This window comes from Phyllobates terribilis, unplaced genomic scaffold, assembly GCF_046119375.1.
Source record: "Phyllobates terribilis strain yellow unplaced genomic scaffold, ASM4611937v1 Scaffold_5__5_contigs__length_657084704, whole genome shotgun sequence".
NCBI classification, from domain to species: domain Eukaryota; kingdom Metazoa; phylum Chordata; class Amphibia; order Anura; family Dendrobatidae; genus Phyllobates; species Phyllobates terribilis.
This window is the reverse complement of record NW_027362765.1, coordinates 483,263,017-483,276,774: the sequence shown is the minus strand read 5'-3', so window position 1 is coordinate 483,276,774 and position 13,758 is coordinate 483,263,017. Positions and strand designations below refer to the sequence as shown.

The window sequence follows — 13,758 nt, the reverse complement described above, 5'->3', positions numbered from 1 at the left end:
GTGGGAACCAGGCATGTAGAGTCCATCCGTTCACCTTTTCTGCATCGCACAAAGACACGGTGGTTGGAACCAAAGATCTTAAATTTGGACTCATCAGACCAAAGCACAGATTTCCACTGGTCTAATGTCCATTCCTTGTGTTCTTTAGCCCAAACAAGTCTCTTCTGCTTGTTGCCTGTCCTTAGCAGTGGTTTCCTAGCAGCTATTTTACCATGAAGGCCTGCTGCACAAAGTCTCCTCTTAACAGTTGTTGAAGAGATGTGTCTGCTGCTAGAACTCTGTGTGGCATTGACCTGGTCTCTAATCTGAGCTGCTGTTAACCTGGTGGCTGGTGACTCGGATAAACTTATCCTCAGAAGCAGAGGTGACTCTTGGTCTTCCTTTCCTGGGGCGGTCCTCATGTGAGCCAGTTTCTTTGTAGCGCTTGATGGTTTTTGCAACTGCACTTGGGGACACTTTCAAAGTTTTCCCAATTTTTCGCACTTTCTGACCTTCATTTCTTAAAGTAATGATGGCCACTCGTTTTTCTTTATTTAGCTTTTTTCTTGCCATAATACAAATTCTAACAGTCTATTCAGTGGGACTATCAGCTGTGTATCCACCAGACTTCTGCACAACACAACTGATGGTCCCAACCCCATTTATAAGGCAAGAAATCCCACTTATTACACCTGTGAAGTGAGAACTATTTCTGGTGACTACCTCTTGAAGCTCATCAAGAGAATGCCAAGAGTGTGCAAAGCAGTCATCAAAGCAAAAGGTGGCTACTTTGAAGAACCTAGAATATAAGACATATTTTCAGTTGTTTCACACTTTTTTGTTAAGTATATAATTCCACATGTGTTAATTCATAGTTTTGATGCCTTCAGTGTGAATGTACAATTTTCATAGCCGTGAAAATACAGAAAAATGTTTAAATGAGAAGGTGTGTCCAAACTTTTGGTCTGTACTGTATATTATCTTTTTATCTATCTATCTATCTATCTATTTATCTATCTATCTATCCATATATATATTTATCTATCTATTTATTATCTATATATATATTATCTTTTTATCTATCTATATATCGATGGGATTGTGTGCACGACCATTTAAATTGTATGAGTGCACGCCGTGATTTTGATGGACATCACTGGTACTCATGATATTCTATGGGGCTGTGCACATGTCCGATTTTTTTCTCTGACCAAATGATCTGAGGAAAAAGATTGCAGCATGCATGATTCGCCTCTGAGAATTGGATGGCACACACCTATTCATGTCAAGGGGGTCTGAGAAAAAAATCAATGTTATCCAAGTCCAAGTACAGTCCGATTTTCGTGGACTGACATAATGGAGAAGGCAGAGAAACTTTTTTTTTCTCTCTCCACATCTGAGAAAATCATATCACACTTTAGTCAAACTCTGATCAATCTGATCTGATCTCGTCTGATAAAAATAATTGGACCATTTTTCTCGGATGGAGAAAAAGGTGTCATCTGCACCTAACCTATTATTTATCTATCTAGTTTCTATTTAAATGTAACTAATCAATTATAGTATGTGAGTGTATATAATCTATTTCATATTTCTGTCAGGTTGTCTATTTCATATCTATCTACAGTATCTATCAATCTATAAACATAAAAATTATGTAGCACCAGTTTCAGAGGAAAGGATAGAGGCCCACTGATTGGAGCCAAAAAACAGATCATTTAAATAAATAAACAAATAATCTAAAAATGAAAACGCATATGACATTCAAAAATGGGAAACTATCAAAAGTCCACTGGAACTTTTAATAATACATAGGTGCAAGCTTGAGAAAGGCTCTGTGGAGTATTAATGTTGCCTGTTGCACATATGGCTAATAAAAACTTTCAATGGACTTTTGATAGTTTCACATTTTTGAGTGCCACATTTTTTTTAAATCTATCTATCTATCTATCTATCTATCTATCTATCTATCCATTATCTATCTATCTATCTATCTATCTATCCCATATCTATCTATCTATCTATCTATCTATTTATCTATCTATCCCATATCTATCTATCCCATATCTATCTATCTATCTATCTATCTATCTATCTATCTATCTATCCCATATCTATCTATCTATCCCATATCTATCTATCTATCTATCTATCTATCTATCTATCTATCTATCTATCTATCTCTATTCTACATATATACCATGATATATAAATACAGATTTCTACATAAATAGATCGATCATCAATAGGATTTGATTATATATATTTTCATATTTTCGTCAGGTTGTTTATTTATTATGTATTATTATTTATCTTCGTATAGATAACGTATGTGATAATGTTTATTATGTCTGTTAGTTTATCTATTCCATGGCTATCGATATATGTATCTATGTATCTATCTGAGGTTACAAAAATGGAGGCAGCACACCAATTAGAATCAGAAAAATTAGTGGTTTAATAACCCAAAGTGATTATTAAACAACTAATTTTTCTATGATTCTAATTGGTGTGCTGCCTCCATTTTTATACCCTGTATTGCAGGAATGGTAATTGCCTGGGAGGCTTGGCACCTCTAAGTCTTTTTTGGCTGGTGCTGCTTCATTTTTTTATCTATCCATCTATCTATTACCCCACATTACACTTGTCTAATGTGCGGCTCCATTTTCTTTTCTTGATATCTATCTATCTATCCGTTATCTATCTATCTATCCGTTATCTATCTATCTATCGCTTCCACATTACACTTGTCTAATGTGCTGCTCCATTTTATTTTCTTGATATCTATTTATCAATCATTATCTATCTATATTTTTATCTATCCAATATATATATATATCCATTATCTATCTATCTATCTATCTATCTATCTATCTATCTATCTATCTATCTCATATCTATCTATCTATCTATCTATCAATCACATATTTATCTATCTGTCCATTATCTATGTATCTATTATCTATCTATCTATCCATTATCTATGTATCTATTATCTATCTATCTTGTATCTGGTTACCTACTAGATAATACCAGGCATTATCATGTCATAATAACATATTTGTATCCTTCCTTCTAGCTAAATGTATTTTTCTTGCCCTTTGCTCTATGGATTTGGCTATCTATCTATCTATCTATCTATCTGGTATATGCACATACTCACTAGACAATATCACAGGATCTCTCCTTAACTCCTCTTTATAAGTACTTTTCTTTCCCCTCGTATATGCCAGTATTGGCCATATACCCTCTATGTATATACTACTGACAGCCCTATAACACGTAGAATCCCCCTTGCACAGTTGCTCCTGGAGGCTCCTGACCTGTGCGACCATCAGACACTGTCCCCGCTAATTGCACTGATTGTGAAACTCTGGGCTGCTGCCGTCTGCCTGTGATGTGCCCGGGCTGGAGACAGACCCCGCAGCTCCGTCATCCCATCCCCCGGCTTTGTTGTGCCGCGCTGTGGGCGTGGATGCAAACAAGCGGCCGGTATAAGTAGAGGCCGGCGCCGGAGCCTCCGCTCACATAGCGCTGAGACCTGCGCCGCCCAGGACTTATCTCCTGACCATGCACCGAGCTTGTGCCTCCAGGATGCTCATGACCCTCCTCACTCTTCTCCATGGAGCCTTTGCCTATGTGGTGATGGGAAACTCCAACTCTATCAAGAATGTTCCTGCAGCCCCAGCTGGACCACCTATGGGCTTCTACCCAGTCAGTGTCAGCCCGGACTCCTACTATGACATGGCCAACAAGTACCAGCCCCTGGATGCCTACCCGGTAGGTGCCTTCACTGATGTTTAGACATTGCCACAATAGTTGTCCATCAAGAGCCATGCTGTGCCCCTTGTGCCTAAGATGTCCCATGGGGGCTTCTTAAATAGATGGCATTTAATGCAAAGTGATCTCATTAGACTTTTAGCTTAGACGATCATTGTAAAGTAGATATCCATTGCATGTGATGGTCTGCTCTGTACTATGCTGACAGCTCCTGTACCTTTCAGCTCTACAGTTGCACAGAAGATGATGATTGTGCCCTAGATGAATTCTGCCATAGCTCTAGAAATGGCAACAACATGGTCTGTCTGGCATGTAGGAAACGCAGAAAAAGATGTCTCCGGGATGCCATGTGCTGCATGGGCAACTTCTGTAGTAATGGTAAGTCCCTTCTCTTTTTTTAGGCTGGTAACCCTGGTGTCAGTGATTGATGCAAGGATCAGTAAAAAATGGAGTAGTTGATCTATCTGGAAGGCATGGGATGTAGCAGATCTTGTTCCATTTTCCATGATAAATGCCTGGCTATGAGTCCTGTGCAACAGAGCTTTCTACATAACAATATTGTGCTGTAGAACAATCTGAGCAACCGTGTACTAAACATGGGAACATAGGACCTTCTCCAGAGGAGCCAGGAACTAGAAAGACCACAGCTCATTAATCTCGGCTGAACTATCCAGTTTGAAATGTAAAGTAATTGTATGGGTACAATGAATACAACATTGTCCGCAGCTGGACCACTAAGTGGATATTTTGGTTAACAAAAAAAAAATATTGACCTGCCTTTGAGGATTTATACAAACACTCTTAATGACAAAGCTCATGAGGAAGCTGGAGCTTCCCAAAGGTTTAGCATAAATACTAAAGGGTCCCTTACCATGACAATTTACCCATCAGCCAGTTTTAGGTTAGCATTACCCTTACTTGGTGGCTTACGTCATTGTAGACACAGATGAAGTGCATTGTCTACATTGTCCAAGCAGGTCAGGTGATTGCTTTGTGATGCCTTTTACACATGTCCTGTGTCATAATCTTATGTATTATCCATGCTTAATTCTGACTTGTGGCCTTTCAGGTATTTGTGTGCCAGTTGATCATGAAAATGACCGTTTTCCACACCATATGGAGGATGCTATTATGGAGACCTATAATACTGACCAGGCCACTATGGATACCAACACCAAATTTACCACATCGCCTTCAGGAATGCAGCCATTTAAAGGTAAATGCATGACTTTCAATGGGATGTTGTAGACCGTTTTTGTAATAAGATGAATATTGGCTCTACTATATAGGAAGATAGATGGGTTGTACCTTATATTATACCAGTATCCATTACATAACCCAGAACAGCTTATAGAGCTATGATATACTATTTCTAGCACTCACATGTACTGTATGTTTTTCTCTCTAGGTCGTGATGGTGATGTGTGTCTAAGATCATCAGATTGTGGACCAGGACTTTGTTGTGCACGTCACTTTTGGTCAAAAATCTGCAAACCTGTCCTTGAGGAAGGTCAAGTGTGCACCAAGCACAGGAGAAAAGGTTCCCATGGTCTGGAGATATTCCAGCGTTGTCATTGTGGTGCCGGACTGTCCTGCAAGCTACAGAAAGGAGAGTTCACAACAGTTCCTAAAACCTCCAGACTTCACACTTGTCAGAGGCTTTGAAAGCTCTCCATGGACTTCTTATTGCTAAGTTAAGCTAGGACTTTGCTTGACAGATGACCTGCTCTTTGGATGTACCATGTAACCTTCTCACAGTTTACATTAAGTACTCTGGAGGCCATCTATGATCCAGAGCCACCTGAAAAGTTTCTTTTTACGGAACTACACTTTATTCCCAGTGTTTGCAGTAAATTACTGTGTTGTAAATACAATGCAACTCTCTCGGTTGTATATATTTATGATTGTAGAAAGTTACTAAACTGCAGCCATTATGCTTCTATTGTGTAAATTTGTACACAACCCCTACTCCTTTTTATTTTGTACATGGAATTTAGGTCTTAGGATTTCAGTATTTTTATTTTTAATAAAATATTTTGAAATTAGTTATTTCTAGTCTGTTGTATTTCTACAAAGGTCTTATATCGATAATTACTTTCTATTGACTGAAAATACTTCTGAATTTTTCTATATTTTACATTGAGAAAAAGGTGTTTTATTAGAATAATAATGGTCAATGCAACTCTCATAAACATTGCGTTAGTAAGTTATCAGAGCACACTTTATTAATTAGTTTTTATAACAATTTATGTTGCTGTTTTATGCTCCTTGACATTTTAAATATAAATTCTGTTTGTTTTTTTAATTCCTTTTACTATACTGTTGAAATGAACTGCAACAAGAGATACTAGAGATGGGCAGATCGATTCATGGAAACTGATCCAACGTCCAGGACAGTAGCTTCTGGCTGCTGGTCTGTAGGCTCATGAATGTCTTACCTCCTGGGATTTTGGCTAGCCAGTGCTGGAATGACGTCAACTATGCATCATGCTGCAATGATGAAATACTGCCAGCCGTGGTTACTCTAAAACTGCGCTGGCGATCCCAGAAGGAAAGATTCATGAGCCTCCTTTCCAGTGGCCAAAGATCAAGAATTGATCTACTCATCTCTAATGGATACCATGCTATCAATTCATATTAACTTTTTTTTTTTTGCCTTCTGCTATTCGTTGCTGAAAAATGGTGTACACAGTTCATACATTTTGTAAAAAGCCAAAAATGGTTTATATTTTTGTCTTTCATGTTTTTTTGCAACTGTTTGTGCACGAGCTGCAAAATGTTTCAAAAAATCCTAACGTGCAAAAAAATTTACTCGGAGGGGAGGGCTGAAGTATATTTGCACAAAATTGTTGCAACTTTCATAAAGTCTAAAACATCTGAAAAAGTGGAAAAGACACATTAACAATCTGAAAAATAAACAAAAGACAACTTTTAAAAAAAGGTGCAAATCTTTTGAATTTGTCACAAGTCATTATTTGAGAGGAATCCAGGCCCAAAACGCTGCAAAAATGCAAACATTAGCCCTATGATATTTTAGAACTGAACTATTAAATGCAAGCTGGTATTTGTAGTTGCAGAATACAGTGATACATACACTTGCCAAAGGCACAAAGAAGAACTTGGTTTACAAAGGACAGGATGTAAAGTGATGGTGGATCATACAGGTCCTGTGCACACCACCCTCCCCTTCTGTCTATATCCTTATGAGCTTTGTCACCTTTCCACTGGAAACGGTCCCTCAGATCATCTAAAGCTGTAGAATAAGAAAAAACACAATGGGAAGAGAGGAAACAGAAAACCATCACTTGCACAGTTACTAAGTAGATATTTCCGCTTCAAAGAAAAATTGGAGGCTGTTCCTGGATAACCAAGGTCATACGATCTCTCATGGAGCAGAGTGACAGCAAAGTGCAACCTCTACACCTGCAGGATATCTTACACCCCCGCCCTTATCTGCTTCTCATATGTTACCAACTGCAGAACTGGCCAAACTAAAAATCATGGCATATTTTAACGTGTAATTTTGTAATTTATTTTGCAAGGCAGAAAGAATAGTCTGGTGGTTAATTATAAAGATGAATGACCGTATGCATGCTGCAATAATCACAAAGTGGAGAAACAATAAATGCAATGATTTTAAGCTTTATTGAAGACACTTTATGAAAAAGTATGTCCCTCCATAACAGGCTTGTCATACTTTTGAGGGCCATGATAGTTGAGAAGAAAAGATCGTAGGGAATGTGTCAAGAAATTAGGCTAGCTAGTATATGCTGTTATCTAGTATGTACCCTCCAGAACTATTTACCAAAGAGTAACTTCTTTAATCCTAAACCAATATCTAAATCTATAAATGGCACCTACCACTACCATGTAAGGGATCTATAGGTGACTTGTCAAATACACCTGCCAGAAACACCAGAATGTGTTCAGCTCTCTCCATTCACTGCTATAGGAGAAGTGATGTAACGAGAGTCCAATTGGCAAAAAATAGGACCCCTACCTGCATGTTGAATGGGCCCTTGTAGCTTCCTAGATTATATTAAGACATATGTTTTCACGCTCCACATTTCAAAATGTCTCCGTCCTGACTCCATATAGTAATAATCTCCCCTTGGCCAATTGCTATAACATTTTCCCCCTTCCTGCTATAATGACCCCCACCCTGGCTAGTATAATGTCCCCATCCTGGTATAATGTCCCCCATCATGATATAATATCCCAATTCTGGTATAATGTCCACCATCCTGGTATAATGTCCCCCATTTTGATATAATGTCCCAATCCAGGTATAATATCCCCAATTCTGGCATAATGTCTCCCATCTTAGTGTAATATCCCAATTCTGGTATAACGTCCCCCATGCTGGTATAATGTCCCCCATTCTGGCATAATGTCTCCCAACCTGGTAAAATATCCCCATGCTGGTATAATGTCCCTCATGCTGGTATAACATTCCCCATGTTGGTATAATGCCCCCCCATGCTGGTATAATATCCCCAATGCTGGTCCCCTTCCATTCTTCTCCAGCATGTTTTAAAAAGAAACAATTGCATGGTGGCTCAGTGGTTAGCACTGCAGCTTTGTGCCGGGGTCCTGGGTTCAAATCCCACCAAGGACAACATCTGCAAGGAGTTTGTATGTTCTCCCCGTGATTGCGTGGGTTTCCTCCGGGTTCTCCAGTTTCCTCCCACTCTCTAAAAGGATATACTGATAGGGAATTTAGATTGTGAGCCCCAATGGGGACAGTGCCGATAATGTCTGTAAAGTGCTGTAGAATTAATGATGCTATATAAGTGAGTAAAATAAAATAAAAAATAAATACATTTTCACCTTCCTCCTTTCCCACGCCACGTGGTGTCCTCTTCCGTATCCGGCGCAGGAGCCGTCAGCTGACTTTGGTGTGCTGGTACGGGCAGCGCATGACGACACCGCCATGCACCGCATGTCACTGACAAGCTGATGATGACTGCTGGCCTCTGATTGGCCGGCGGAGTGTATTGCAGCGCAGGGAGCAGGTGGGTCTCTGCACCAGGATACATTACACCTGAATGTCCGTCATTTATCCTTCTCATTATACTAGAGTAATACAAATGAATGCGTTAGCAGTAATTTGCAATGCTTGCTGACCTCCTGACGTCTTATACAGCTGCTTTATTTATAAATGTAAGAAGAAATTTACCAATGGACAGTATCTGTGGAATTGCTGCCTTCTCAAGAACATAAGTTGTCTTTTTGTCCTCTCTCCTTCCATCATTTGCTCTGTTTGGCTAGTGGAATGTGTGGCTTATTTGCATGTAAAAGACTTTCCTCGTTTCCCCTCTCTTATTACCCTTCAATCTTCAAAAGGAGATATAAAATAATGGATAGGATACCAAACACAGCAAGATAAACATAAAAAACAAAGCACTGGGAAGTCGTCAGGGAATGAGGAAGTTATTATTTGGAGACATTGTACTGTGGCATTATCTAACAGTCAGAGATAATATTCAGTTGACAATGAAATGTTAGTGCTGATAAAGAGAGGGCAGCGAGTGTCCTAAGGCAACACTTACTGCTTAGATCATTGAGCGAACAATGGCTTCAATGGCTATAGGTGAAAAAAAAATAACTATACCATACTGATATGACACAGGGGTAATAATTTCCTTTTCAACAATTATAATTTAATGTATTAATATCAAACTCAATGACTTGCACTCTAATAGAAAAGTCTTGGAGTCTGTAAAAGTTATGAAGCTCCCAGTGTGCTTGGCACTCTGCCATTTTAATAATCTCCAGTAAAAGTGCTCCCGACACTCCACCCTTTCATGTAGACATGCATGCTCTGTTCATAGGAGCATGCACGTTTTTTAATTGGGAGAAGGGAGCAAGTAGTTCCTGGAAGAACAAAAGGATCAGACATTGAATTTCCATCTCTACGATCCTTCCCCCTTCTAACATCATCAGGAGGTCTCCATACAGATCAGATATTTTGATATAAGTTGGTATGCAAGCAAAATATAAGAGCATGTTCACACTGGCCATTAAACGGACCAAACATAACACAGAAACAAAATGAACATATACCCTGCTGTCAGTAAATTAGTAAAAGCAATAGTGCATATAAATAACATTGGGTACTCAGTAGTGTTGAGCGAAGGTGCTCGGATAAGGTGTTATTCGAGCACGCTCGGGTGCTAACAGAGTATCTTCGGCGTGCTCAAAAAATTTGTTCGAGCTTGCATGTCTCACAGCTGTTAAACAGCTGCAACACATGCAGGGATTTCCTGTTTGCTAGGCAATCCCTGCATGTGTGTCAGTTGTCTATACATTCAAGTAGACAAAGCACGTTTCGTGTTTTGTGGAGTGATGAATCACACTTCTCTATCTGGCATCTTGTGGATAAGTTTTGGTTTTGACTACATTGAGGCAGAATATTCTATGTAAAACATTTTTAAATTAGATTTTTTAATAGTGACTGCAGTACCTAAAAGTTGTAACAACATGAACAATATATCCACTTTTATAGTGTTGTATCACCAAAGTGACAACAAAAATGTTATGTAATATGGCAAAATACCATTGGCACATACTTCCATAAATCTGAGTTTTAACTCTGTCTACATATTAAATCAGCTTATACATAAACACACCTTTCATTTCCCAGAGCTTTAAAGCACAGTGTGCAGACAACATGCAGTTTGTTTAGAGAATGTATTATTTCTCTCCGTGGAGATTATAGCCGTCTTTCTCCAGATCGTATCCTCCAAATTATCAAATTATACCCTCTGCAATCACAAGTAAAGTTATGTTTGTCATTTGCTGCTTATTTAAAATAAACCATACATGTATATATGTGGTATATATATATATATATATATATATATATATATATATATATATAAATATACATATACACACACATATATATATATGCAAATATATGTACTGTAAGATGGCTGCCGGACAGGTTCTTGAGGGGAGGTATGTATCATCGAGGTTGGTGGCTTTAGTGATGTAAGCATGCTCCAGCACGTATAGTGCTGAGAGAGTTAATAGGGTGTATCAGGGCCAGGCTGCTCACATATACCTACCCCGGGGGTGTGGTTTGGCAGATAAAATGGAGGCCAAGTGTCTCATTCAGTGTCTGTGACTGGAGGTGTGGAGATCTCCAGGGTGTTTTGCTAAAGCACTCTGAACTGAGTAGGCAAACCTGCACTACATTATGGACTGTTTGTTTTCTGCTTTTCACTCAGTGCCGCAAATGGCTGTCTTTTGTTTGCTTTTCTGAGACGTTTAAGCAGTCATAATAAACCTACTGGGACATTTTAATGAAGACCGTTTCCTATGCCTACCTCAACCGCAGCTGAGTGAGAACAAAACCCTACAATTGGTGCTATAAGCATGGGCATGAATCCCGAGCGGCAGTGTGACTGCAGCAGAGATACCTCATGTCCTGAGTGAAAGCGACTGCAGGAGCAAAAAATGACAACATGGAAGAATTAATAAATCAACTGGTGCAGGCTAATCTCCAGCAGCAACAGATATAGCAGCAGCATCAACAGCAGCAGTAGCAGTGGCAACAGCAGCAGATGCAGCAACAGTACAGGCAGCAGATGGAACGCCTAGCTGAGGTTATCTGTGGCAGGGCAGCCACCCCATTGCCAAGTCCAGGTGATAACTCACAAGTGAGGAAGACCTTAAGGAGAGCCTTGCAAAAGATGACCCCAGGTGATGACGTTGAAGCATTCCTGATGGTTTTCGAAAGAGTGGCGGAATGGTAGAAATTGCCTCCGGATCAGTGGGCGGAGTTTCTGGCGCCAAATCTAACGAGGGAACCGCAGAAGACTTATTATGACCTGTCCTTGCAAGATGCAAAAGAATATGCCAAAATGAAGACTGAGATCTTTGTGCGCTTAGGAATGACTCTGACTATCAGGGCGCAACAGGTACACCATTGGGCCTATTACAGTGACAAACCTCCCTGGTCCGAAATGTTCAACCTCCTACACCTGGTCAAAAAGTGGTTGCAAGTAGTGTTGGGCAAACCCGAACAGTAAAGTTCGGCGTCCGTACCGAACATCTACTGTTCTGTCCCGGACCCCGAAAACTGCTCTGGAAGTCCGTGCTACTGTTTGGGTTCGGGTGTTTCCCACGCTGTCACTTGCGCGCAGGAAACACAGGCTCTGATCTCGGTAATTGCATTACCGCGATCAGAGCGCTGTGGCATCATGCTGACAGGTGTCAGCATGATGTCACAGCTGTGACAGGTGACCCGGCGGTAAATAGCTTACCGCGGGTCTTAGGCGCCGGCTGATGGTACTACTACCACCATCAGCCAGTGCCTCCTGCCATAGGAAACAGCGGCACAGGCGCCGCTGGATGGGAGCAGTAGTCTCCCATCTGCCGGCATCTGTGCTCTGCTGAGTATAAACAAAGAAATGTTAAAATTAGTAAAAAAATATTAAAATAGAAATAAAACACATTATACTCACCTATACCTTGTCCTTGATGTTCTCCGCACCTGCAAAAAAAAACACCACCATATACTCACCTTACACCTAATTCCAAAGCCCACGATCACCAGTAATAAAAGTAAAATAATGAACCAACCTCATCCTTACCTTTCCGACGCAGTCCAAATAACGAGTGTCCCACGAAGATTCCATGAACAGAGCGGCCATACTGTATGTGACTGCTCTGTTCATATGCCGGCAATACTCTCACTCAGTGTATTCCTGGCAAATGAGGTCTGTGCATACGCAATCTGCAATCTATTATCTATTTATCTATATATCCATATATCTATTTATTATCTATTGACATATCGAATTAGATAATAGATATATATATATAAGTGTATATGGATATATAGATATTTTGATATATAGATAGATAAATAATAGATGGATATATAGATAGATATATTGATGATAGATAATAGATCAATAGATAGATAGATATACATATATATATATACAGTACAGACCAAAAGTTTGGACACACCTTTTCATTTAAAGATTTTTCTGTATTTTCATGACTATGAAAATTGTACATTCACACTGAAGGCATCAAAACTATGAATTAACACATGTGGAATTATATACTTAACAAAAAAGTGTGAAACAACTGAAAATATGTCTTATATTCTAGGTTCTTCAAAGTAGCCACCTTTTGCTTTGATGACTGCTTTTTGCTTTCATAGTTTTGGTGCCTTCAGTGTGAATATATGGCTATATACAGTGGTGGCCAAAAGTATTGCACCCCTGCAATTCTGTCAGATAATACTCAGTTTCTTCCTGAAAATGATTGCAATCACAAATTCTTTGGTCTTATTATCTTCAGTTAATTTGCTTGCAAGGAAAAAACACAAAAGAGAATGAAGCAAAAATCAAATCATTGATCATTTCACACAAAACTCCAAAAAAGGGCCGGACAAAAGTATTGGCACCCTCAGCCTAATACTTGGTTGCACAACCTTTAGCCAAAATAACTGCGAACAACCGCTTCCGGTAACCATCAATGAGTTTCTTACAATGCTCTGCTGGAATTGTAGACCATTCTTCTTTGGCAAACTGCTCCAGGTCCCTGATATTTTTTTTTTTCTCACACTGGGCCCTACATTATGCTGCAAAATTTGTTGGTAGTCTTCAGACTTCATAATGCCATGCACACGGTCAAGCAGTCCAGTGCCAGAGGCAGCAAAGAAACCCCAAAACATCAGGGAACCTCCGCCATGTTTGACTGTAGGGACCGTGTTCATTTCTTTGAATGACTCTTTTTTTTTTCCTGTACACTCTATGTTGATACTTTTTCCCAAAAAGCTCTACTTTTGTCTCATTTGACCAGAGAACATTCTTCCAAAACGTTTTAGGCTTTCTCAGGTAAGTTTTGACAAACTCCAGCCTGCCTTTTTTATGTCTCTGGGTAAGAAGTGGGGTCTTCCTGGGTACCCTACCATACAGTCCCTTTTCATTCAGACGCCGACAGATAGCATGGGTTGACACTGTTGTACCCTCG

At 39.5% G+C, this 13,758-nt stretch overlaps 1 protein-coding gene across 1 annotated transcript; it reads left to right on the top strand.

Annotated features, from left to right (window-relative positions):
• The first annotated feature begins 3,450 nt into the window (after positions 1-3,450).
• Positions 3,451-5,804, top strand: DKK1 (dickkopf WNT signaling pathway inhibitor 1). Its single transcript, XM_073681398.1, has 4 exons — positions 3,451-3,759; positions 3,984-4,137; positions 4,829-4,975; positions 5,168-5,804. Exons 1-4 carry the CDS (start codon positions 3,550-3,552, stop codon positions 5,422-5,424), a joined length of 768 nt encoding a protein of 255 aa, XP_073537499.1. The 5' UTR covers positions 3,451-3,549; the 3' UTR covers positions 5,425-5,804.
• Positions 5,805-13,758: the final 7,954 nt, after the last annotated feature.